Source organism: Gavia stellata, chromosome 4, assembly GCF_030936135.1.
Source record: "Gavia stellata isolate bGavSte3 chromosome 4, bGavSte3.hap2, whole genome shotgun sequence".
In the NCBI taxonomy this organism is placed as follows: domain Eukaryota; kingdom Metazoa; phylum Chordata; class Aves; order Gaviiformes; family Gaviidae; genus Gavia; species Gavia stellata.
Window position 1 is genome coordinate 54,194,698 of NC_082597.1, and position 22,599 is coordinate 54,217,296.

At 35.3% G+C, this 22,599-nt stretch overlaps 1 protein-coding gene across 2 annotated transcripts in view; it reads right to left on the reverse strand.

Annotated features, from left to right (window-relative positions):
- Positions 1-22,599, reverse strand: part of NUP205 (nucleoporin 205) — a 52,882-nt gene that overhangs the window by 27,450 nt on the left and 2,833 nt on the right. Inside the window, exons 2-16 of one of the 2 annotated variants that reach the window (XM_059815947.1) lie at positions 20,219-20,361; positions 19,022-19,193; positions 17,912-18,056; positions 16,822-16,981; positions 14,606-14,834; positions 14,276-14,440; positions 13,316-13,482; positions 10,042-10,158; positions 8,332-8,469; positions 7,090-7,240; positions 6,056-6,261; positions 4,512-4,694; positions 3,294-3,344; positions 2,493-2,702; positions 1,588-1,687 (exon numbers count right to left, since the gene is read on the reverse strand). In XM_059815947.1, coding sequence (XP_059671930.1) covers positions 1,588-1,687; positions 2,493-2,702; positions 3,294-3,344; positions 4,512-4,694; positions 6,056-6,261; positions 7,090-7,240; positions 8,332-8,469; positions 10,042-10,158; positions 13,316-13,482; positions 14,276-14,440; positions 14,606-14,834; positions 16,822-16,981; positions 17,912-18,056; positions 19,022-19,193; positions 20,219-20,361 — 2,337 coding nt within the window. Of the gene's footprint in view, positions 1-1,587; positions 1,688-2,492; positions 2,703-3,293; positions 3,345-4,511; positions 4,695-6,055; positions 6,262-7,089; positions 7,241-8,331; positions 8,470-10,041; positions 10,159-13,315; positions 13,492-14,275; positions 14,441-14,605; positions 14,835-16,821; positions 16,982-17,911; positions 18,057-19,021; positions 19,194-20,218; positions 20,362-22,599 lie in introns of both variants that reach the window. The other variant, XM_059815946.1, reaches the window with a different exon arrangement.

The following is a 22,599-nucleotide window of genomic DNA, read 5'->3' on the forward strand; positions in this document are numbered from 1 at the left end:
ACAAAACGTAACAGTCCCTGCTGTTGAAAGCAACGTCTAAATAGATGAAACGTACTGCATGCAAACTTTTCAGAGGTTTTCTTTACACATAAGCCAATTAGGGAATTTAAAAAGTTTGGGAAGAGTAGTAATGGCAATTATCATTACTTTTCAATATCTAATAGCGCAATTTCCACTTTAACCAGTTAGACTTTCCCTAAGGAGATCTGACCTTAGATTCAAATCAATGCTAGGATTTTATACCACATTGGAGCTACAGTAGACAGTTTTGCAAGACTGAAAAGTAACTGGAAAAAGTTTACATCCCCCCAAACCTGCATGAAGATCCTGGATGAGGGAAAAAGCATTTCCAGAAATCAAAGTTGAGAAGGTCCACTGAACCCCTGATGCTCATAGTGTACAGATACTTGCATGTCTGTTGCAACAATGTATGCAAAAATGAAACTACTAGCCTAAAACTCAGAGACAAAATAAAAGGAAAAGTCAAGACTCATGTTTCTGGTTTATCTAGTCTCCTAGTAAACTATGGTGGATAAAAGCAGGCGAGCAGTAAGAATCTTTTTCAATATGCAAGCGAGAATGAGGGTGGAGTTTCTTTTGGTATCAGTTTAAACAATCCCTTTCTCCTTCCATTCATTCTGTGTCTGTGCTGCCCCCTAACACGCCAATAGACATGCCATGCCACTGTGGAGTCACACACTGAATCGGTTCAAGAAATGGATCTAGTCAAAAAGGTCAGTTTTAACCCATTTCTCCAATATATCATGTAACCCACAAATAATCATCCAAGCTGAAGGACTAGCTGAGGACAGGAGTGAGCTAACAGAAATTGCTCAAGCCAGTTAACCTGCCATGAGCTGTTTGTCAAAGTACAGGGCACAGAGGTCTCCCAGATTGAGACGAGCTCACTGGAGAAGTTATGTCTTGAAGTTGTTGTTCACTTAAGAAGCGATTCTTACAGCTCTCCACTGCTAAAGCAAAACCACAGGCATCAGGATGGCATTCAATGTTAAGAAGAAACTTTGTACTAAAAAAAAAATCTGTAGCCCAAATAAGCCTTAAATTTCCTATAATGACTCAACTGCCATCTACTTTGGCCTTTTAAAGAATAACCGTCCAGAATTAAAAGACTTCAGATCATAATTCTACTGCTGTCTGCTCTGAATAATTAATATATCAATACTATTAATATTAGAGGATATATTAAATACATTGACACCTTTAAAGTAACCCTGTGAATAATGGTGATTTAGATACAGACCAAACAAATCCAGAGGAACAAGGCCAAAACCAAGGTGTTTAAGTGTCAAATGCTGCTCTTTAATCAAATCAACAATGCAAGAGAGACAGAAGTCATCCTCCTAGTAGAGCTAGGGAAGTAGGAAATAGTGTACATGAAAAGCCCTACCGAATCAGCAACATAACTCCCAATAGTATGTGGACATTTTTTGAACGTCTTCCTATCTTAAAGTCTTGGTCTAGCTTTCCACCAGCTTACTTGCACTATTAAACAAGATCATAAGACACAAGCAAGAAGGCAAAGCAAGTTACAATTCTGTTTGTCAGTGAACAAATGAACAAGTTAACCTTGTAACTCCACATATTGGTCCACAAAGTCTTCAAGTTGAGGTTCATAGTCCCTCAGCAATTTGTAAAACACTTCCAGCACTACCTCTGCTACTTCCCACTGTAGATAATCACAAAATGAAGACAAAGTCATACACAGAATAAGACTGATACTGTAGCAACAAGACCAGGATAACAAAAAAATACAACAGGCAGTACAGTGATGTACTGGATCAGAAGTATGGCATGACTATCTAATTCCAAAATACTATCCAGCAACACTTATAATTCATCATGTCAAATAATTTGAAAGGCCAAGACTTCTTTCCGAAGTAAAATGGAACACTAAAACAGGTTCATTGCCTATTTTAGGCTCTATTATACAATACACATATTAGCATATTGAAACTACAAGCAATAAAGAGTCTTTATTAGGTATACAGCTAATAACAGAATATTAATAACTTCCAGGATACAGTTTAGCATGCACTTTCATTCAGAAATATCATAAAGGAAACTCAAATTCCTTGGTTCAGCAAGTCAGAAATATTCTCTGAAGTAACAATGAAGAAAGGACAAATCTGACTTGTAGATTTGGGGATGTGATGTTCAGAAGTCATTAGCCATGTACCAGAGTTGCATAATCCTGTATAGCAAATTGAAATTTAGCAGTAATATAATTTTTTTTTTTTTTTTTTAAAAAAGGATACTTTATACAGGCTCTTTGTAAGTACTTCATAGATCCTCATGACCCCTAAGTTGAAAGATCACCCATTTACAGAATCAAAACATTATGAACTGCTCCAGGTTACCCCTGCTGCATCAAACTTGCACAGCTTCTCAAACAGATCTAAGCCACATCAGCAGTGCCAAATCATTTTAACTACATCCTAAAAAAAAAAAAATTTTTTTCAAACAAAAATTACTTTTTCAGCAGCTCTCCTGTAAGCTCTGGTGCGGAATCGGAGAAACACAGAATCCCTGAGGAACTGGAGATAGGGATCAAAGCCTGGTGGGCGAAGACCCGCTCCCAAGTTAGAGGGGAATGAACTCTCCACTAGCGTGCTGATGAGTCGACAGAAGGCACGGGTTAAAGGATATTCCTCACATCGGGACTCAATCTCATTCAATTCAACCTTTCCAGGAGAACAGCAAAAACAGAAAGAGAAAAATCAAAGATTTTGAAGGAGGAAGAAACATGTGAGAACAAACAATATAAGAGCATCATCTGTGAATTACTTTACAGTGAATTGACTTTGCTCCATTTTTGCCTACAGTACACCACAAACAAAGCAAAAGCAGTGAAACAACAATACTGTCATTTCAGTTCAGCAATAAACTCTTCATGCATATCTTACAGTAGCTCAGAAATGACTCAACATTTACATACTTTGCTTTAATTTACCACTTTTATTAGAAGTGAAGTGAACTGTACTAAGATGTAACAAAAGTGAGGCCAAATTAGGAAAATAGGAAAATTTTAATAAGAAGTGCTCATAAGAAATTTCAGTGTTTAGATGCTGCTCTGTTACTAGTATGAAGCTGCACTGAATTCATAAATGGATAAAATTTCCAGAAATTACAAGCAGGCCTGAGAGTAAATTAAGAAGCAGTGAATGTCAGAGCCTATTCCAATGGTTTCCCGTGGACACTGCAGCAGATGCAGCCTCTGCCGAGCTCATATGCAGATGGTCAGAGAGGATGCCTAGGTACAGAGAAACCCTTACCTCAATACCAATTGCTTGTCTCTGACCCGGACTTCTCACAGTTTGTAGTATCTTCAAAACAGAAAGAGAAATGAAAACAGACAAACAATACATTTTACATAATCAAAGTGCATCTCCACCATTTCTATCATGACTGAAAGGTACTCATCACTTTTTAGCTGTAAGAAGAGGTTTCCTAAATCCTCTTAAAAGGTAAAAAGCTAAGATTTTTCTGCCTGAAAGGCTGGATTATATGTTGTGCACTTGTATATTTCTAGCTTTACATCCTCAAAGATCTGCATCATGTTTATTGTTAAATGAAAGAGAGCAGAAATACTTCCACATTAAATGATTTTTGTCTTATATTGGCATGGGGAAAGACATTTCCCTTGTTATGTCTTACAACACTATATTTTAAGAAATATCATAAATTAGGAAGCAAAGGTGGTGAGCATTTAAAATACTACTATTATAAGATGTCATTATTGTCAGGGTGTTTTTATTAGTAAGTAATAATAAACTAGCAGTTGTAGTTCAAATGCCTCAAGTTCCTCCAAATAAAACAGCAATTAGTCTGAACCATAATACAGACTATAAAATAAGCCCATCCCATTATGATTTTTTAATTAACAATACCGAGAGCCTTTTCATTTGATATTCATCTTCCTTAGGATTCATATTTAAAATCTTTCGCTGAAATCCAGACAGAAGGGTAAACCCACTTTTTTAAAAAGGTAGGGCTTGTAATATATCTCTGACGTTTGCCATCTAAATGTGAAAGTTGGCAACAATATCCTGTAAATTACAATTAACTTCCTCTGAAAATTAAATGCCTGAAAGTGGAGCTTTTTAGCCAGTCCCTTCTTTCTCTAAGCACCACTCAAACTGGATGAATATTACACACACAAGAAAAACCCCCAAACAAACAGAAAAACACGTGACCTGCAGAACATTTATTACCAATGACATACCCTGAGGAAAAAAACATACTGAACACATAGAACTGTCAGTTAGGAAACCTGTATTTATGTAAAATAAGCACAGCCATCTGAGGCATAAAACCATACTGTGATTTTCAAAATAGTTAATGCAGTTCTTACTTTGAAACAAAGTGAAAAAAATTATATTCAGCAATGACAACAGGAAAATTTAGAAGGAAATGCAATGCTATTTAAATTACACTGACAGCTTCAACAGATTGGGATGCTATAGTTCTAAGCATTGAAAATCCTAAAATACCTGTGTATATTCCAGGGATTGCCAGAGCGAAGCAGCTATTTCAGGAGATCTTCCAAAAGCAGTAAGAGTTTTTAATAGCTCTGCTTTCAAAATAGGAGGAATGCTGCACTGAAGAAGTCCCAGAATGACCACTACTGGTGTCCACTGAGGGTGCTCACAAAGAGCCAAGCGAGCATTCTCACTCTACGGAGTTCAACAGAAAACACTGCAGATTATTACTTTGAAGATTATTCATGTCTTACAATCTCTATCTCACAGTTCAGTATCAATGACTCTGCTTTGTACTTGATGGTACACAGAACATTAGAAGAATAGCAGACCATTCCAAAGCAAATAATTTTAATTAAACAAAAAGCCCAACTTAATGACTCACAAGTACTAAAATTGTGCCTATGCATACAGAAAAATTATGTGCATAATATAAACTTCTTATAGCAACCCTATTTTTTTAATTTTTTTTTAGTAGACACATTTATGGAATTAGTCTTAAATAAGTTTAAGTACTTACACTCTAGACAGCTTCTTCGAGCACTGGTAGAGGGACTTTATCAATACTTCTATTATGAACTTAAACTGCATTTGGACATTTGCTAGGAACTTACATAATTTCTTTAAGTCTCATAGCAGGGTCATCACCAGTGGAAGCTCATCTGAGACTCTCAAATGAACCACTGGACAGGAACCTGCCTCTAGCCTCATCAAATGATAACTCCCTGCATCCTTAGAACTTGCTTCTTTCCAGGTTATGGTTTGATGATGCCAGGAAATATTAGTTTTAAGAGTCCCTTTTCTCACCATGCTTATCCACTGCTGACATGACAGCTCACATAGAAACACCCCATTATCACCACCACCAGGAATGATTTTTAAAATCCTAATTAGTTTCACTGACGTCTTGTGTTTGTGTCAGCAAAACCAAGGGTATCTCACTACATCACAGAATTTTTAGGGTGCAGTCTGGTGGGTACTGAAGAGCTGAATTCCACAGAATCCAGAATTACCCTGACAATTCACAAGACAAAATCTGCATTGCAGTTTTATCCTCTGCCAGTCAATTCATAGCACTTTTTACACTCTTGTTTTGGGGACATTTTAAATCTAACTCTGAAGGCAAGTTTCACAGTTGATGAGTTTCCTTGCCAAATTTCTACTATTTCCTTTCAAATTCATCTATTATTTTTGCCTTTTCAAACTCATAATTAAATGCAAAGAACTTTTCTACTCTGTAGTCATTTCTTCTGAATATACCTAATTTCTGAAAGACATCTCCATGACACCGAAGTGTCAGGAAAGCAAGAGAATCAGTAACACCAGCAACACAGGAAAAGGTGTCATCTCTTCCTGCTTCACCCGGACCACGTGTTTGTTCGTAATAGTTATTCCTGATGCTTCCCATACTTTTGAAGTTCACTAACCAAATGACTACAACTGCTAGGTAAATTTGCCCTACATACCTTTTTGGTCAAGTGAACTTCAACAGCTGAATGATGATGTTTTGCAAGAAAAAAAAAATAACAAAGAAAATCAAATGAAAGGATACTTACCCACTTTACTATAACAGTGGTCAACTGTAGAAAGGCAATTAATCCATCCTGTTCTTTCTGTGTGATTCCTCGGAGAGGCAGGTGACGATACTGGACACTGTCTGCACTTGGCAAGTCTTTCCTTAAGTGCTCATGATAAAGCATTAAAGAGTGGAAGAAATGCTCCCAGGAGACTGGGCTGCCGCCTGCTCCTTGGATGTTTTCCGCTAGAAAAATGACAAACAGGTGACAAGATTTTCTTTCTACTCTTTCACAGGGTGACAAGCAGGGTAGTTAAATTTGAAAAGAAAACTTTCTTATCTAGAGGAAAAAATAAAGTTCAAAGTAGAGCTATTGTTTCTGAAATCAGTGGTTCTGGTTTGGGGATTTTTTGGTTTTTTTGTGTTTGGTTTTGTTTTTTAATAGAGACAGAAAGGTGCTGATATGAAAAGCCAGTACAAATAAGTTTTCCGTTTTATAAATAGTGCTGCAAACATTCCAATTCGTATCTTCAAAGTACGGTTTTTTTCCAATTTGATCAATGCAAAATTAATGCAGAACACAGGACTGACCAGCATCTCTTACTCTGAGAAAGTGCTATTATATCACATGTATCAAAAAATTCTAACAGAACAAAGCGCTTCTGAAAAAAGTCAGCTCAGCTCAGGAAAGAGAACTATATTTACAAAATACACATCTTAAAGTTAAGACATTACTCATTTTATATTTTACAATAAGCAATATTGATATTCTGCATCTCTTATGGTGTTAAGACACAGCTTTTTAAAAAAATGTGAATTACTTGCTAAGGTGCTCAGACATTTAATTACCTAATCAGTTTTGTTTGGGTTTGTTTTATTTTTTGGTTTGGGTTTTTTTGTTTTGTTTTTTTGTGGTTTTTTTTTTTTAACAGATTTCAAGTGAAGCCTTCCAATTTTATCTTTGCACTAATAATGAAATGGTAAAAGTATGAAGCCACAATTCATTTCAAATAAGTCTTTGTACTTTTCTAAAGAAAAAAAGTTGAGAAAGAGCTGAAGTGTCACGTTTCTTACCATGACTACTGCCGTTGACTTTTAGCAAACTAAAGCAGTAATGAGCACACTGAGGCCCACTAGCCAGTCCCCGCAGCATTTTCAAGTATGGGATGTAAATTGTGGAAGGAAGTAGATCTCCCATTTGCCTAACAAACTTTGACAAGACAACCTAAAACAAATAAAGATCAGTGTTTAAAAAAAAAATTAATCTGAGTATTTTAGGAAAACAATAGACAGCCAAAGTCAGCAAACAGATTCTAATGTAATCAGGGTGGGGCAGAGGGGTGGAATCACAACTCCAAAAAAAAAATTCCTTTGCAGACTGGCCTATTCAGTTTCCCTGAAGGTGACAATCATGTTTCAAAGAGGAAATAAACAAAATAAAATAATTCGTGCAAAGTACGCAACTCTCCAATTCTGTATTTCTAGTGGTAAAGTTTACTTCAGCTCACAAATAATGCACAGCAGTATTAACAACACGTCTCACAGTGCAAGTTAAGTGATATTGGGAAAGAATTCACTATGCTTGTCATATCCCTGCACAGTAACTCACACACACAGTGGTTCCTCCCAGGGTCATAGCAGGGTGTTTGCAGATGGCACCAGGCCCTAAATTAAGTTGCCTGTATTCTGGGTGGATCTTAGGACGTGTCCGATATGTCTCATACTAGGTTTTACCTAACACTGCACAGTGCTTCATTGAAGGCTGACAGCATCCTAGGTATCTAAAGTGTTTTGGAATGTCTGCTTCATCTGTTTAGATTGCTTCTTCATCCTGATTTTGAAGTTTTGTCTCTCATGGGCTATAAATAATTACAATATTCTTATGGATTTTTACCCCCTAAAATACTATCAACTATAGTTAATAAAGTTTTTTTATAGTTAAGGAATTTAACTTCTCAGTTACACCAAAAAGGTATGTAGAGGTCATCAGACAGAAAACACAAGAGCACTGTTACCAGAATTCATTTAGCAACTGCAACAAAATCAGACCTAAACAAAATTTTCAAAAGAAGTTTGTTAGGACTCTTTCTTACTAAGTTTATTGACAACCATGAATGACTGGCAGTAGCTCATTTTAGAGCAAGCAACAATAACCAGGTCCTGCAGAGCAGGACACATGCAGATAAGCCACTGATAAAAGATTATGTCTTCTTAGAGGCTAGCTGTAATAGGATACCAAAAACTTGGTTGCCTGTTTTTTTTTTTTATTACTTTAATTTCAAGTTACTAGTAACTACTGAAGAAAATCTAGATAACCTGGCGCTGAGGCGGTCGCTGATGACCTACTCCAAGGTAGGACCCCATGATGGTAGATGTCTGCAAAGGCTCTGATGGACACCAGTATTCAAGGGCAAGTTCCAGATTAAAGGGGTCTTTCCTGTACAATTCAGCAATCTATCAGAGAAAGGAAGATGTTAGAAAAATATCAACTATATAAAGAAAAGACGATTACTTCAACAATAAGCACTGCTTCTACATAAGCTAAACACGTTTGAGAGGCAAAGCATCCCACGTCTGGTGTTCCTTTCCTTAAAACTCTCTGAAAATGACAGCTTCTAAATAGCAATATCAGAACTAATGACAGCCACAGAAATTCAAAATGCAGATGTAAGTGAAACTTTCATAGCTTTCTAACTAATTATCACAGATTAAATCATTGCTAAGAAAACAGTGCAATTTCTTCTTAAATAACAATTTGCGTACCTTGATACATTAACTTAAAAACAAGTTAGGCAGTATCAGGATTGGAAATCTTACCCGTTATCTGAACATACAAATTTCTCAGAATAAATTTTCATTTCTAGTTTGTCATTTAAGTTTACTATATATCTCAGAGCTACTTCAGAAAGCATTTCAATATAAAACTTTTCCTGTTAATGTCCTATAACCTAAAGGACTACCTTTGGAAAAGAAAAGTAAACCCTATATTCAAGAATGCTACATTGAAAATTGCACACTTGTACATTTTCATGCTAAGTAAGGGGAAATATACAAGTTTTTAATTTATTCATGAACAGAAAATATAAAATGCACCAGTTCAATATGCAAATCCGTTTTCTGATGTGGGTTTTTTTGAAACTGCCGTTAGGTAACCTTAATAACTAATATTTAAATAAACATTTATTTAAATTTTTTTTCAATTTTATTTTATTTCCATTTTCTTTTATTAAAAATATGACAGAAACAGAAAGATCTTTCTTTTAAATGTACACTTGTGGTCAAAACTCCGCTGAAATTAGGGAATTTGTAATTTCAGCAGCCTTAACGGGGTCACCTTGCCTAGCCTACTCTACAGCAAATACAAGACAGTCTTCCCAAATTCTCATTACAAATATATCAACACATGAAAATTGTTTCAACATTTCAAATCTTTATCAGAATAATTGTCAATAGTCGGGGGAAACCCCTAAAACCTAGTAACAGTTTATGCACAGTAAATAGGGAGAAATTTGAAGACTTACAGAAACATAAAACACTGTGTAAACATTAAGGTCTAGATACACAAAGGTGTTCCATTCCAAAGAACTTTCATGCATTTAGCCAGATCAACTCCAGTGATAGCCTGTAGTCTTAAAATTCCTATTTCTAAGTTATGTTAAAATAAGATGGCTTAAGATAATAGACATGTTAAGATAATCTTATTATAATTTAAATTTTGGATATTTAAATATTTCATAAAATATTGTCAGCTCAAGAATTCTTCAAACATAAGAAGCAATGCAGTTCTTACTTACTAAACAAGAATTAAATGACACTTCATTAATATCAGAATCCAAGGCAGTAAATTAATTCCTTTACACGGAAAGTTATAGAAAGCATCTATATTTAAGAGAAAAAAAAACCCCTCTAATCCAAAAAAGGAAAGATCCAGCACTGTATGTTACCATTCAGATATGGGTTTTCTGATGAAGAAGGAAAGTCACAATCACTTTTTGCCACAGTAACTTAAAAGAAAATAGGGCTTACTAAAAGCATTAAATGCTCCAGATCTCTCCGAAGGGAAATTGGTGGATCATTACCCATCTGAATACTCATGTGGATCATGCGAGCATCTTCATCAGCACGGTTCCTCAACTGTTTCACCTACACAATTTATAAAGTGGAAAAAAACACTGGTCTATATTTAGCTAAGAATGAAACAGAACAGAAATAACAGAATTGGCTAAACAGCCTATTAAAAACTAAGAAAGCAAATGAACTTGCACATACATGACAAGAATATTCAATTATTTTTTTTTTAATACCCTCCCCCGCCAAGAGCTTACATTCAAAGATATATTCAATCACTTTCTTACTGCCAAGGCCCTCAGTTCATAGCAAAAGCCCTGAACTTATACCATGGGAGTTTTTCCCCACCTGACTTCACCAGATCCTCTGGTTTGGCCCCAAAAGGTGGATCCTTTTCCTCTTTTTACTTTGAAAGCTAGACAGGTTAGCTTCAAACAAAGAAAGTTAGACTATTACCCACTGGGAGTGAAAAGAAACAGAAAACAGCGTAAAATTATCTTTTCTGTATATAGATCTGTGAATTGCACCTTTCTTAGCCATTTAAGGCTACTTCTACTTACAGCTACTTTATGTTTTGAGAAGTTTTGGATTGATGTAATTACTTTGGACCCAGTCTGTCACAACTAAAAGCATTACCACATGTCAACAAACAGAATAGGGAAAAAAAAGAAGAGAAAAGGGAGGGGAATAACAACTGCAGCAATTGGGAAAAAAAAAAAAAGCCCTTTCATCAGTATCCTAAAATTCTTTGTGTTGAAAAAACTAATTACTAAAAAAAAACAGCTGACATTTAATTTTAATGTCAAAAAGCCTTTGACAAAACACCCCACCAGAGGCTTATAGAAAGCAAAGAGCCATGAGATGAAAAGTTAAGTTTCCTTAAATGTTAAGCAGACATTGAGCAACGAGAAAGAAATAAACAACCAATTCAACACAACAAAAATTAAAACATGGTGATGGTCAATAGAGACAAGTTCATGGGCTATATTATATCTTAATCTGCAAAATCGAATAAGCAGCAAAATAATTGTGTCTCATCAAGAAAAAAATAGTTAAAAACTATAAGTAACTAGTGGAAAGGGTCAGAGCAAACTAGCCAAATTAGTATACTAACAAAATTAAAAGACGGACAAAACTGAGTGTTGATAAATGAAATAATGAATTACCTGAACTACTAAAGCTAATTATTGAGTTCTGAGAGTAATACAGTCAACAAAAAAAAAAAAAAAAATCTACAGAAATCCACAAAAATCTACAGAATCTACACTGACAAGCAGCATAAATGTTAAAACTATACATTACAGTTAAATAAAATGCTGACTTACAGATTTAAATAAAATTGAACAAAGGTTATAGATATTAAAAAAAAAAAAAGATTCTACAAAGCAGACACTTCCTTTTACCTAAAATTTGAGATTCAGTAGAAATAGCTGAATACATAAGCCAACCACTAACTAATAGCAGTCAAGACAAAAAAATTCCCTTCTAGGGCTATAACCCAATTGCCTGCTAACAAACCCTTTCCTGTAAAACAACTAGTACTGGCCTCTATACAAGTCAACATACTGGCCCGGAATACAAGGCAACAGTCAGATTTTTGCTTATATCCTGTATTACAAAATTCTATTTGTAATGAAAAATATCTCTCTTCATCTTTAGGCATTAGCTACAATCAACTGCAGATCTGAACCAAAGCAAAAAACCCGAAATGGAAGATAAATACTCTTCCCAGAGATAAAGCCTCCAATTCCGTAACGCAATGAAGAAGAGAGATGTACCAAATAACCAATGAACAGCTTTGAGATTTTCAGGCAGTTCTGTGGATACAGGAGACAGATCTGCTCTAAATCTAACAAGGCAGCAACCTCAGCCTGGGTCAGTCTCCTGCTCTTCCACCTTCATTCAAAAATCTACCTTGTATCTCTTTCATAAAAAACTGATATCATTACAGGGAAACATTTAATCACTTGTAAAGCAACACCATCCAATGAAGAACTGGCTTATTAAAAAGTTCCCAGTTCCAAACCTGTTTGCATTTGATTGTTTAAGAAATTTCCATAAAGTATACCTCACATATTCCTCAAATATTCAAGATTCCTAAGGGCTATTGTGTCTGTATTACAGAAAACACCGCTGCATGCAGCCTTCAAAGGATGTCCAAAGCCTCTTACAATATGGTAAGTATTATATGCAAGCAGCCATTGCAGCAGAAATACAGCTGTAAAGTTATCAACATGAACTTGTTTGAACTGACATTATACTTGTTCTATGGATATTCTGCAGCTTAAAAAGACAGCCTGAGAAAAAAACATGCAATACCAATAGATTATAAATAAATTAGGATTAAACCTAAAGGCTGTCTATATGCCCTCAAAGATTCTTAAGGCTCAAATATTGTTTTTCCTGCCAATATTGTTCTCACTCTGTGAGGTTACAATGAACAAAATATATTTTTAAATCCTTCTTTTTGCACACTGAAAAAAGTAATTATTCGAGCTATAGTTGGAGTTGCCAACACAATGAAGGTCACAAAATAAAGCCTCCATCAATTAAATAAAAGCATTTTCATAGAATTTTAATTTTCCATGTCTAGATACAAGGTCTTGCACAAATTAAACTGTTGTAATTGCTTCAAACTTTTTTTAAAACCTTTTTGCAGCATTTCTGCTGTTCTAGTGAAAACAGCTACTCATTTTCCCAACAATTGATACTACTGAAAGAAAAAGGAGAATCCCTCCCCTTAAATATGGAAAAGATCATTAGTAAAAGAATAAATTAAAAATGAGAGACAAAACCAGTATGTTAGTTTAGGTTACACTACTGTCTGTATCAAAAGACAAAAAGAAAAACAACAACAACAACAACAAAGTCAATACTCACATACACTACCATCAATTCCAGTATTCATTTAAATTTTAATCATGTAAAACAAAACAAAACCACTACCACCACAAAAAGCATGCTTTGCAAATCTCACCACACCAAAGCGTTTTTAAAAAGAAAATAATAATAATAATTAAAAAAAAAAAAAAAAAAAAAAAAATCACACTCTACTTCAGTGTGGAAAACAAACCCCAAACCATACGGGTTCCATAAAGTCAACAAGTTTTCTGAATTGCAGCACCTCAAGCTGAGGGTCTTATCTGAATCTCTATGCTACCTGTCCTAACGTTAGAAATATAGAAGAGATGTCCACATTTCTCAAGAACTGCTATTCACAGAAACAACTTACTTTCATTGGCATGAGTGCAAGGAAGTCTGTGACAAGATTATGAATTTTGCGAATGTAAAATTCCTCCTGGTAGAAATTTTCAGACCCTACAACAGATTCAGTCAGGAACAGGAAGACATTATCAGCAACTGCTAGCTCTGCCATCGCCTCATCTGCCTCAGTGAATTCTGCAAGAGCTGCGCAACAAAAATCACAAGAGGGGAAAAAATAAATTACAATTATCAGTTACCAAACAAAACATATTTCAGAATACCTGGCTGACATGCAAATCAACATGCTTCTATCAACTATGTTTTTTCCACCATACACGAAAACACTAAACTGGAAAAGACAAGTTAATGTCAGGTGACGATCTCAACTTCCCTTTTTAATAAGTGTTAAAGTACATAATCCATTTACCCAATCAAATCTAAAGTTGCGAACCAAGAATCACAAACCAACCTTAATTAAACATTAATTATACTGTTTACATTTTCTTTAATAGATATTCTGGAGTAGACTCAGTTCTGACCTAGTAGGGAGCCTGGAAAGCTTGTGAAGTACAGAGAGAAAAAAAATTAAAAATAGATTTCTTCTCTCAAGATACTGAGGTTTAATATTTACAGATGTAAAAGATCATAAGCGTGAATCAGTTCTCAATTTAAGTGTTCAAATGATACTAAAGCTGCTAAAATGCAATCTTTTACATTTTTCAGTACATTAAAATCTCTTTCACTTCAATGAGACACTATGCAATATTACTGTCTAATAACGAATTGTTTCTAAATCTGTGTACATTTCAGAGCAATTCAATTCTCAACAACTAAAGTCACATATTGAGAAAGCTTTAAAGGAGTATCAACGATAATTTTATCATAAAGGTAAATACTACCACTTCAAAAAGGTAACACATACTTCGACTTACACCACTTGCAAGCTCGGAACACTAATGTGCAGCAACTGCACTTTAGGGTAATTTACCTGTCACATCAGATAATTGGGATATTCCGCGTAATGCCAGCGCCCAGGCTAATCTAACAGTAGCTTGCAGGCCTGGTAATTTCCAAGGCTGAGACTCCTGAAGACGAGTGTGTATTGTTGCTATATACTGTCTTTCTGCTAGCAGAGGAAGCCGGTGCATCAGATCTTGAAGAACAACAAAACCAAACACAACACCAACATCCAGTAAATGAATGTGAAAACAAACATGCAAAATCCTACTAATTTGTTACTGATCAGTAACAAAATTGGTTAAATAACAATTTATCCATCTGCAAAACATAACCTCTTTGTGCAATCTGCCAGCATTACCTTCACGATCCTCTGTGCCTTGTTCCAGAAAGCTGACATCAAAGCAGTAAAGGAGAGCCATGAGAAGAGACAAGTTCACGCCATCCAATGAGCCATCAGCTTCCACTGTTACTTTCTCCAGGTAACTTATGAGGATTAGAGTGTCATCCTTACTCAGTGGTGCCTGGCAGGTCCAGACAAACAGACTTTCAGCCAAAGACTGTCGGCATTCTTTAATGAGGTCAGAAACCTTTAAAAGAAAAATCAAACAAAAAAAACAGAGAATATAAATATTCTGGCAACATGTACAATTTGTCCATCTCAGTCAATCAGTATGACTAGGTTAAGTTAAAAATTACTCTAAAAAGACAACAGCTACGGAAAATGTTGGGGGTTTTTTAATTGCTGAACAACAAAAGGCACATTTCTGCTTGTTAAATGCATTCATATTCCCATGTATTTTGTGTGAGTAAATATCCTGGAATATGACTACATGCAAATCTGCATCTCTGTCAAGGTCAGGAGACATGAATCTACACAGAACTTTGGTAGCTGTAAACGTATCACACAAAAGTCACATTTCCTGTCTCCAGTATACAACTACACCGGTAGTTAAATGCAGATAAGGTCATAGTCTTCCCCCCTTGCCCCAGAAGGGATGCCCTCAACTGACTATACAAATACCTAACTTCTACTACACTGAGAAACTGAAAGACATTTAAAATTAGAACTTTCTTCCCCAGACAAAATATTTACATCAACTTCAGAATATAAACACAGATGAAATCTATCATCCCCTATTACATACAAAACAAATATCATGCCCAACATAAAGGCTACCAAGCATTTTCATACTAACAATATTTTTTTTTCTTTTTATTTGGCAAAATATTGCATGTACAATTAAGTACACTGGCTCTTGAAAACAAGAAGTTTGCCTTTTTTCTAACAGTTACACCAAAAATTACCTGTTTTCAAACAAGGACAAATATTTATTTCATTTGTTAACTTCATTCCTCCCCCCAAGCTGAGTTTTAACTGCTTTAAGTCTTATGAAAACAGTAGAAGTTAAAAAAAAACAAAACCACAAACTTAAAAAATAAAAGGCCACTTATCGCCTTTCATAATGGTCTTTGTAAAACTGTATTTAGCTAAATTACAAGCTTCTAATAATGTTCTTGACCTATATCCATCGTACCTGGTTAAATAAAAAAATAGAATGCCTATAGCTCTTTATCTCCTATAAAATCACATGCATGCTGATAAAAACTTTTCAACATTTAACACAGCGAGAGATTTGCGCAGAGATTCCAGCAGAATAATAGTTCTAATGAATACAGAGGGAAATACGTTATAGTCCACCTAAAAGGAAGAAAAAGGTCTAACATTAAGCATTAAATTAATTTTAAGATAAAATTAAGGTAAATAAAGGTAATTTAAGGTAAATCAGAAGGATATTCTTTGCATAGTTTCTCGATAAATAGCAAAAATGTAAAACTAGTTCTTTATTTGGTGGAAAACAAATTGACTGACTGTAACAGAATAATTTTTAGGCAGATCACCCCTTAGAAAGAAGTTCAGAAATTAAATCAATAATGTTTAAAATCTTACTAGAAATATACTCTGCAGTTAGTCACAGTCTCAATAAAGTTCAAAGATTACAAAAATGAGGACTCATTTTCAAGCAATTCTCACTCTTCACTATTAGAAATGCTTCTGTTCATATTAACACAATTGGATTATTAACAAGAGCATTATTTGCCTGACTAGACTTCTTCTCAATCTGTTTTAATAATCTGTGAATTTTAGTTTGCTATTTTTATTCCAATGGTGCTGATAATGGTAGTGCTGAGAGCAGATTATTTAATATACAGTCTTTAGAATAAAATTGCAAAAAATAAGAAATTTACACATAGTGCAAATATTAGGCTTACTTTCTCACTGTCCTTGATTATACTTCTTCACTAAAAATAAGGTATGCCCTAGCATCAGGAAGCAACAGCAAAACAGAAAAGCAGGAAGTAATCTGGATCTCACACTGGTATAGCACAAGCTGTTGAGTAGTTACTATGATGCTTCAGACAGTAACAGAGCTTGCAACGGGAGAGAACAGAAACTATAAAGTGGGGAAAAAAAAAAAACCACCACTCCATATCTCTTGGCAGTCTAACTTTATTCTCATCTTTCTAATCTGTGCAGTAATTCATAAGAATATTCACGCCTAGTCCCTTCGTTACCTCTTTGCGATGTTTCTCACTGCCCAATCCTCGCTCTCTCTGGAGTTTATCAAATTCATTGTTCAAATCAATGTGAGACACAAGAGTGAGGATCTTCTGAGTCAAACCCTGTTCCATTAGGTCATCTGTAAAGCGTGTTGTCATGGACATTAACTCTTGACTGTAACGGAAAGAATATAAATTTAACAATTAATCATACTAGTCCCAGTCACAGAGGAAGTCTAAAATAATGAATCCCATCAAATGTATTTGCTGACAGAAAATGTACAACTACCTTATACACATAAAGCAACTAAATGTGCATCACTAATCAGTAAGCAGTGCCCTCAAAACATGATGCTGAACGGATACAAAGTTTTCAGGTACCTGTAGTTTCAAGAACATGGAATATGAGAATACAACATAGATCAGCTAGTTAAGATTTCTAGCAAAAGGAAAAAGTACTATACATAAGACGCACATAACACACAAGCACACAGCCTCTTTCTTACTAGTAAATGCAATTGTCCAATTATGTACATCCTACTGAAGTGGTGGAGCCAGTTCTAAAGTAATAATTTATTTCATGTTTCAGAATTTATATTTACACTAGAACACATCTTTTAATCTTTCTCTAGTCAAGCAATCACTGTGCACTGGAAGTAAACAATATGTACTGTTTTCTTTTTGAAGTCAAAAAAATGTTATTATGTTCGCCAGTAGATAGTGTATCCATTTTAAGTAAAGGCAGGAGCACAATTCTGTTTTGCAGGACACTGGAAGTCAGAACACAGCAAAGGCAGAAACTCAGTCTCTGAAATACTGAGTAATCAACACTAGTTAGAGCAACACTGACTGGGTGGGTGTCTGAAGCAAAACACTGCCAAAAGGTGAAGCAGCATAAAAGAACAGAAAGTAAAATGGATATCCTTATAATCCAATACAAAGATGTGTAAGAAAAAAGAATATTATGCTTAAAAAACAAACATGGAAGCAGCTGCATCAGGTTATGAGAAACAAACAAATTTGAGAATATTCATATTCCCTTGAGTCTAAATCAGTCCTAAAAGCACTCAAAGAGCTTTGATCAGCTCATCACCTTAATACAGACCTGAGTTCCAATGTCCACGTCTTGCCTTGGCGTGACTGGATGAGGGTTCGTAGTGAATTGGCAATGCATCTTTTTCCATCCCAGTACAACAGAACAGCCACTAGACCTCTTGTAAGGCCAGGAAAATGAGGTTGCTGGTGTTCTCCTATTGAATGAAAATGCACAGAATAGTGACATCAAGCTGAACATACGCACTTTGATTACAGCTTTGTATCTTTACATTTCTAATTGAAATACAAATGCAGCATTCAAAACAATCATTGTAATTCATTATCACTTTGATTTGTTTCAGGCACTTCCAAGAAATCACAGAAATTTTGGGTGCTATTATTAAAATCCATATTAAACTATTAAAATATCCACAAATTTAAAAGAAATAGAAGTTCAAGTCCATAAGTATCCTAGTCCAAATGGTATTTGCAACTGATATCTACCCATCTTAATAATCAAGCTAATTATCAGCAAAATATCTTTTCTTTGTTTAAAATGAAATTGCCTGTCTGAATTTACTTCGAAAATTCAAGTTCAAAATAGAAATTGAGGTTGACTTCAAGATGGCTTTCCAAAGGCGACAAATCGGCAAGCTACTTCTTTAATGCACTTAAAAGTTAATAATGAACAGTTGCTAGTTATTGCTAGCAACTGTACTTTAGTAACATTGAAATAAATTTTCTACATGCAAAGCATGTGCCACTTTTCAGAATACTTCTCTTACTAATCAGCTATTAGATTACGATCCAAATACAGTCACATATCAATGTATAACTAACACATAATTTGAAGAACCAGTATCTATTACACTGCTTTATGGAAAAACCCTCAATCAATTATTTTTAAACTATTTTTAAATTCAGTGATAGAGAAAGTAAATCATAAGAAAACCCTCAAATTATTCTCCCTTTTGCAATCGCTGCATCAAATGTGAACATTAAGGTTCAGAATACTGTTATCATATCACATTACAGTGACAGCAGATTTCTTTTTACAAACATTCTATGTCAGGAAGCTAAGGCCTTGACTGAATCATGCATTCATGTTAAGCATACACTTAAATAAGACAGCCCTATTTAAGTTGTATTTCTCCAGCTCTTAAATATTTTCCCTTCTCACCAGCTAGAAGGAGCTCAACAGCTGCCAACTCTCCAATATCAAAGAGGTCACTGAGGATAAAGGCTTCTCTGATGAGTTGCTCTGGCAAAAGCCTAGTTCCCTGCTGACCCTGGATAGCAACCCCTTCTGTACTTGCTTTCTGAATTTTCTCATGCTGCTGAACATTCTTTGGCTGCAAGAGAAATAAGCATCAGAAGTTATTCAAAATGGCAAGATCAAATACTGAATAAAGCTTTACACATTAATCCTGCCTCACAAATACAGTTCTGAAAGGTTAGGTTGTCATCATAAAAACAAAGACAGTGTTTTAAACACGGAAATAGTAAAGGCAGCCTAAAAACGCTTCACACTTGCACAGCAATGATCTCCTTGTGGGAATGTACCAAAAATAATCTTATACAATCGGTGCTGACATTTAGTTTACTCACAATAATGGAAATTGAAAGTAAATTTTGATACAATTCTCAACATGAATCAGCTCAATGAAAGACATCCAGGTTGTTGATCAGAACTGTTGCATTACTCCAAAGCACTATTTTCTACATCATTCTTTTTTCTATTAAACTCACCGACGCTAAAATATACTGACAAAACTCTATATCTGACTGTTAAATTTTCTGACCTATCAGTTTAAAAAGCCATATACTCTTTCAGAATTAACACCACTGAAAGAAGGCATTTCTAATTGCTACCTTGTGATCCTCAGCCAAGAAACAGTGAGTTTCTCCACATCATCTCACATTCCTAACAAGACATATTCTATATTTTGTAAATTAATGTGTTCACCTGTTCCATGTGTTCATTAACCTGACTGAAGCATAAGAGTGGACCAAAACCAGAAAAAAATAGATTTGTGCTTTATTTCAGACACACAAGAGTAGCAAAAAAAGCCAATACTTGACTGATGGAGCATCAGATACTTTTCCTATTCCTTTCAAAAAAGCATTCAAATAATGAGAGGAAAGAAATGTTATAGATAAAAATTATGCTGTACAAGACACAAAATAATATATATTATTCAAGCTATTCATATTCTTACAGCAGAATAAGATTGCTATAACACATTTCTGTTATGTACTGTAAAAACGTAAAATGAAAAGAATGGTCAGTGCCTAAATGGTATGTAATACAACAGTACAAGACAGAGTAAATCATCAACTCTCCAACTCATTCCACAAGAGAGCATTAGTCCAGTACCGGATTTCTGAAGAGAGAAATGAAGTCAGATTTGTGTTTCTTTAAAACCTGGTCAAGGCGATGAATAGCTTCAGGTTGCCTTTTCCAAATGGCATTCATTACAGTCTGCCATATGTCCTTATATGGACCCCACAAGCTGGCAGCTAAAAGAAGAAATAAAACAAAACAGAAGTATTTGAAATAGAGAAAGAAACAAAGAAAACAAAGTATTTATACACTGTTTTCAATAAGTGGCCTTTTTTAATTTACTGTTAGTCTCAGCTTGACTAGTTAGACTGTTATGCTCATCAAGCAAAGCATATTTTCCCTTCTTAAGGCACAAAAAACCCAACAACAATGGTCTGGTATAAAACCTAATTGTATTTAGGGAGCTAGAGAAGCAGAAAAGATGATGTATGCAGCTAAGTTCTGGGGCTGAAAGTAATCTTATAAAGATATTTGATACAATCTCTGCATGTAATCTTGCATCCTTATATGCCTTAGAAATTCCTAAGACTAGAAATGCCTAAGACTAAAGAATAACCTTAAGAACTGGACACCAGACCTTGAATCTGAATGCAACTCAGCAAGACAGGCTTCCTGCTTTCCATTTTTGACAGAAAACTCCCAAACAAATACCTAATACATGAGGGACTGAAAAGGAACAGCAGTGCTATCATGATCTGGTGCATCACTGTATCAGATTGTGCAGCATAAAATATATTAGAAACCAAAACTGTACGATTAAAGGCAATATTACATAAGAAACAAAAATCATAAGCCTAAAGACACTTTCTTTTACATTTACTCATCTCATTTTAATTTTTAAAAAAACCAAACAAGTAGTTCTGATCCCTAAGACACATTTGCTGTTAACATTCTGCAAAAGAGCTTCATAAAGAAATTAATTTCCTTTACTGGAAACAGACAGATCAATATAAATAATTGCCTCACTACATTTAGAAGTGACCAGATTATTTCTGGAAGCTAGCAAACATAAATGTGTTATTATTCAAGATAAGTCTGACTCTACTCTAGAAACACAATCTATCCTCCTCCTCAGCACCAGAAAAAAAGTTTCCTCTGCATACTTCAAATATGAATTCAGTACTACAGCTGAAATGATCTCTTCCTCACTAGAAGTCATATCATTCAGAACCCAAAGTCTGTATCCTGAAGACTGCACTAGAACTTTCCTTATTTGCATCAGGTCTCATGAAAACAGTATGCCAAAGTAGTCTTCAGACCTCTGCCAGAATCATTGTCTAAACTGAAAACCTTACAGACTTAAAATTATTCTTACCACCTAGTATTAACATCCTGTTAAAAGAAACCCTCAAAATTTTAAGACCCACATTAAAAAGAAGTATCAAAACGTTTCCCTTGTTAGATATCATTTGTATTTGTGAAAGTTTCAGATTCTACACACAAGCCACTGCTAAACATACCAGATAAATTTATTACCAATTATATTCAGTTCGCCTGCAAGCTACCACATAACAACCACTGCCTGATTGTAGGTAGTGTTACGTGTTACTGAGCATCTACTGAGATGGTCCCTGACCCAAAAATATTATAAGCTGGCAGTGTTTTTTGCATGCTACAATTTTGCTAGTGGAAAAGCTACTTTAAGAGGTTGCTGCCCTCCTTCATTCAGAGCCACTTGTTCCCAACCGTACGCACGCCTGCTTCGTTAATTATGTCCCTGCAACTCTGATGGACTGCACTGTAAGTCGTGTTAGTCAAATGATCAAAATTAAAGGGGGGGGTGGGGAAAGCAACATTGTCCAGAGTTCTTCCAATCTTGTTTTTAAAAATCGGATTATTTCATTAGCACAGGTTACAAAATGGCCCTGCTAACCATTAAAACAACTGAAAGAGCAATGCCTGAAGCACAGAGGAAAACAGCAAGTCGGTAGCTAAAAGCAGAAGCCTCTGAAACCGTCTTTGTTTCTGGAGAAATGATAAAAATGGGACTATGACTTGCAGGTCACCCTACATACAAAAATATTAACATTTCACTTAAAACTGGCTTAACTTCCCCCCTCCCTTCTTTTTAACATACAAGTTGATATTGTGGTATAAAAATCAAGTACAGAGGCAACATTTTATCTTCATGTAGCTTGTTCTAGCCAGCTCTATCCCTCAAGGTAACCCTGACTAGATGCATCGAAGTCAAACATTTCCACACCTCATCTTTACCGGGCTGCTTACATTAAGACAGCAAGCAAAAGGTAGCTACTCTGATGTGAAGATGCACCATCTCAAAGTAATGCAAAATGCTACATGGATGCCCTGAATAATAAGGCTGCGTAAGCCAAGGCGAAGTGAAGTGAGTGAGCATGGAGACAAGAGCAGGTCTTAGCGAGCGAGACCCCTGGTTTCAGCCAGTTTCACCACTA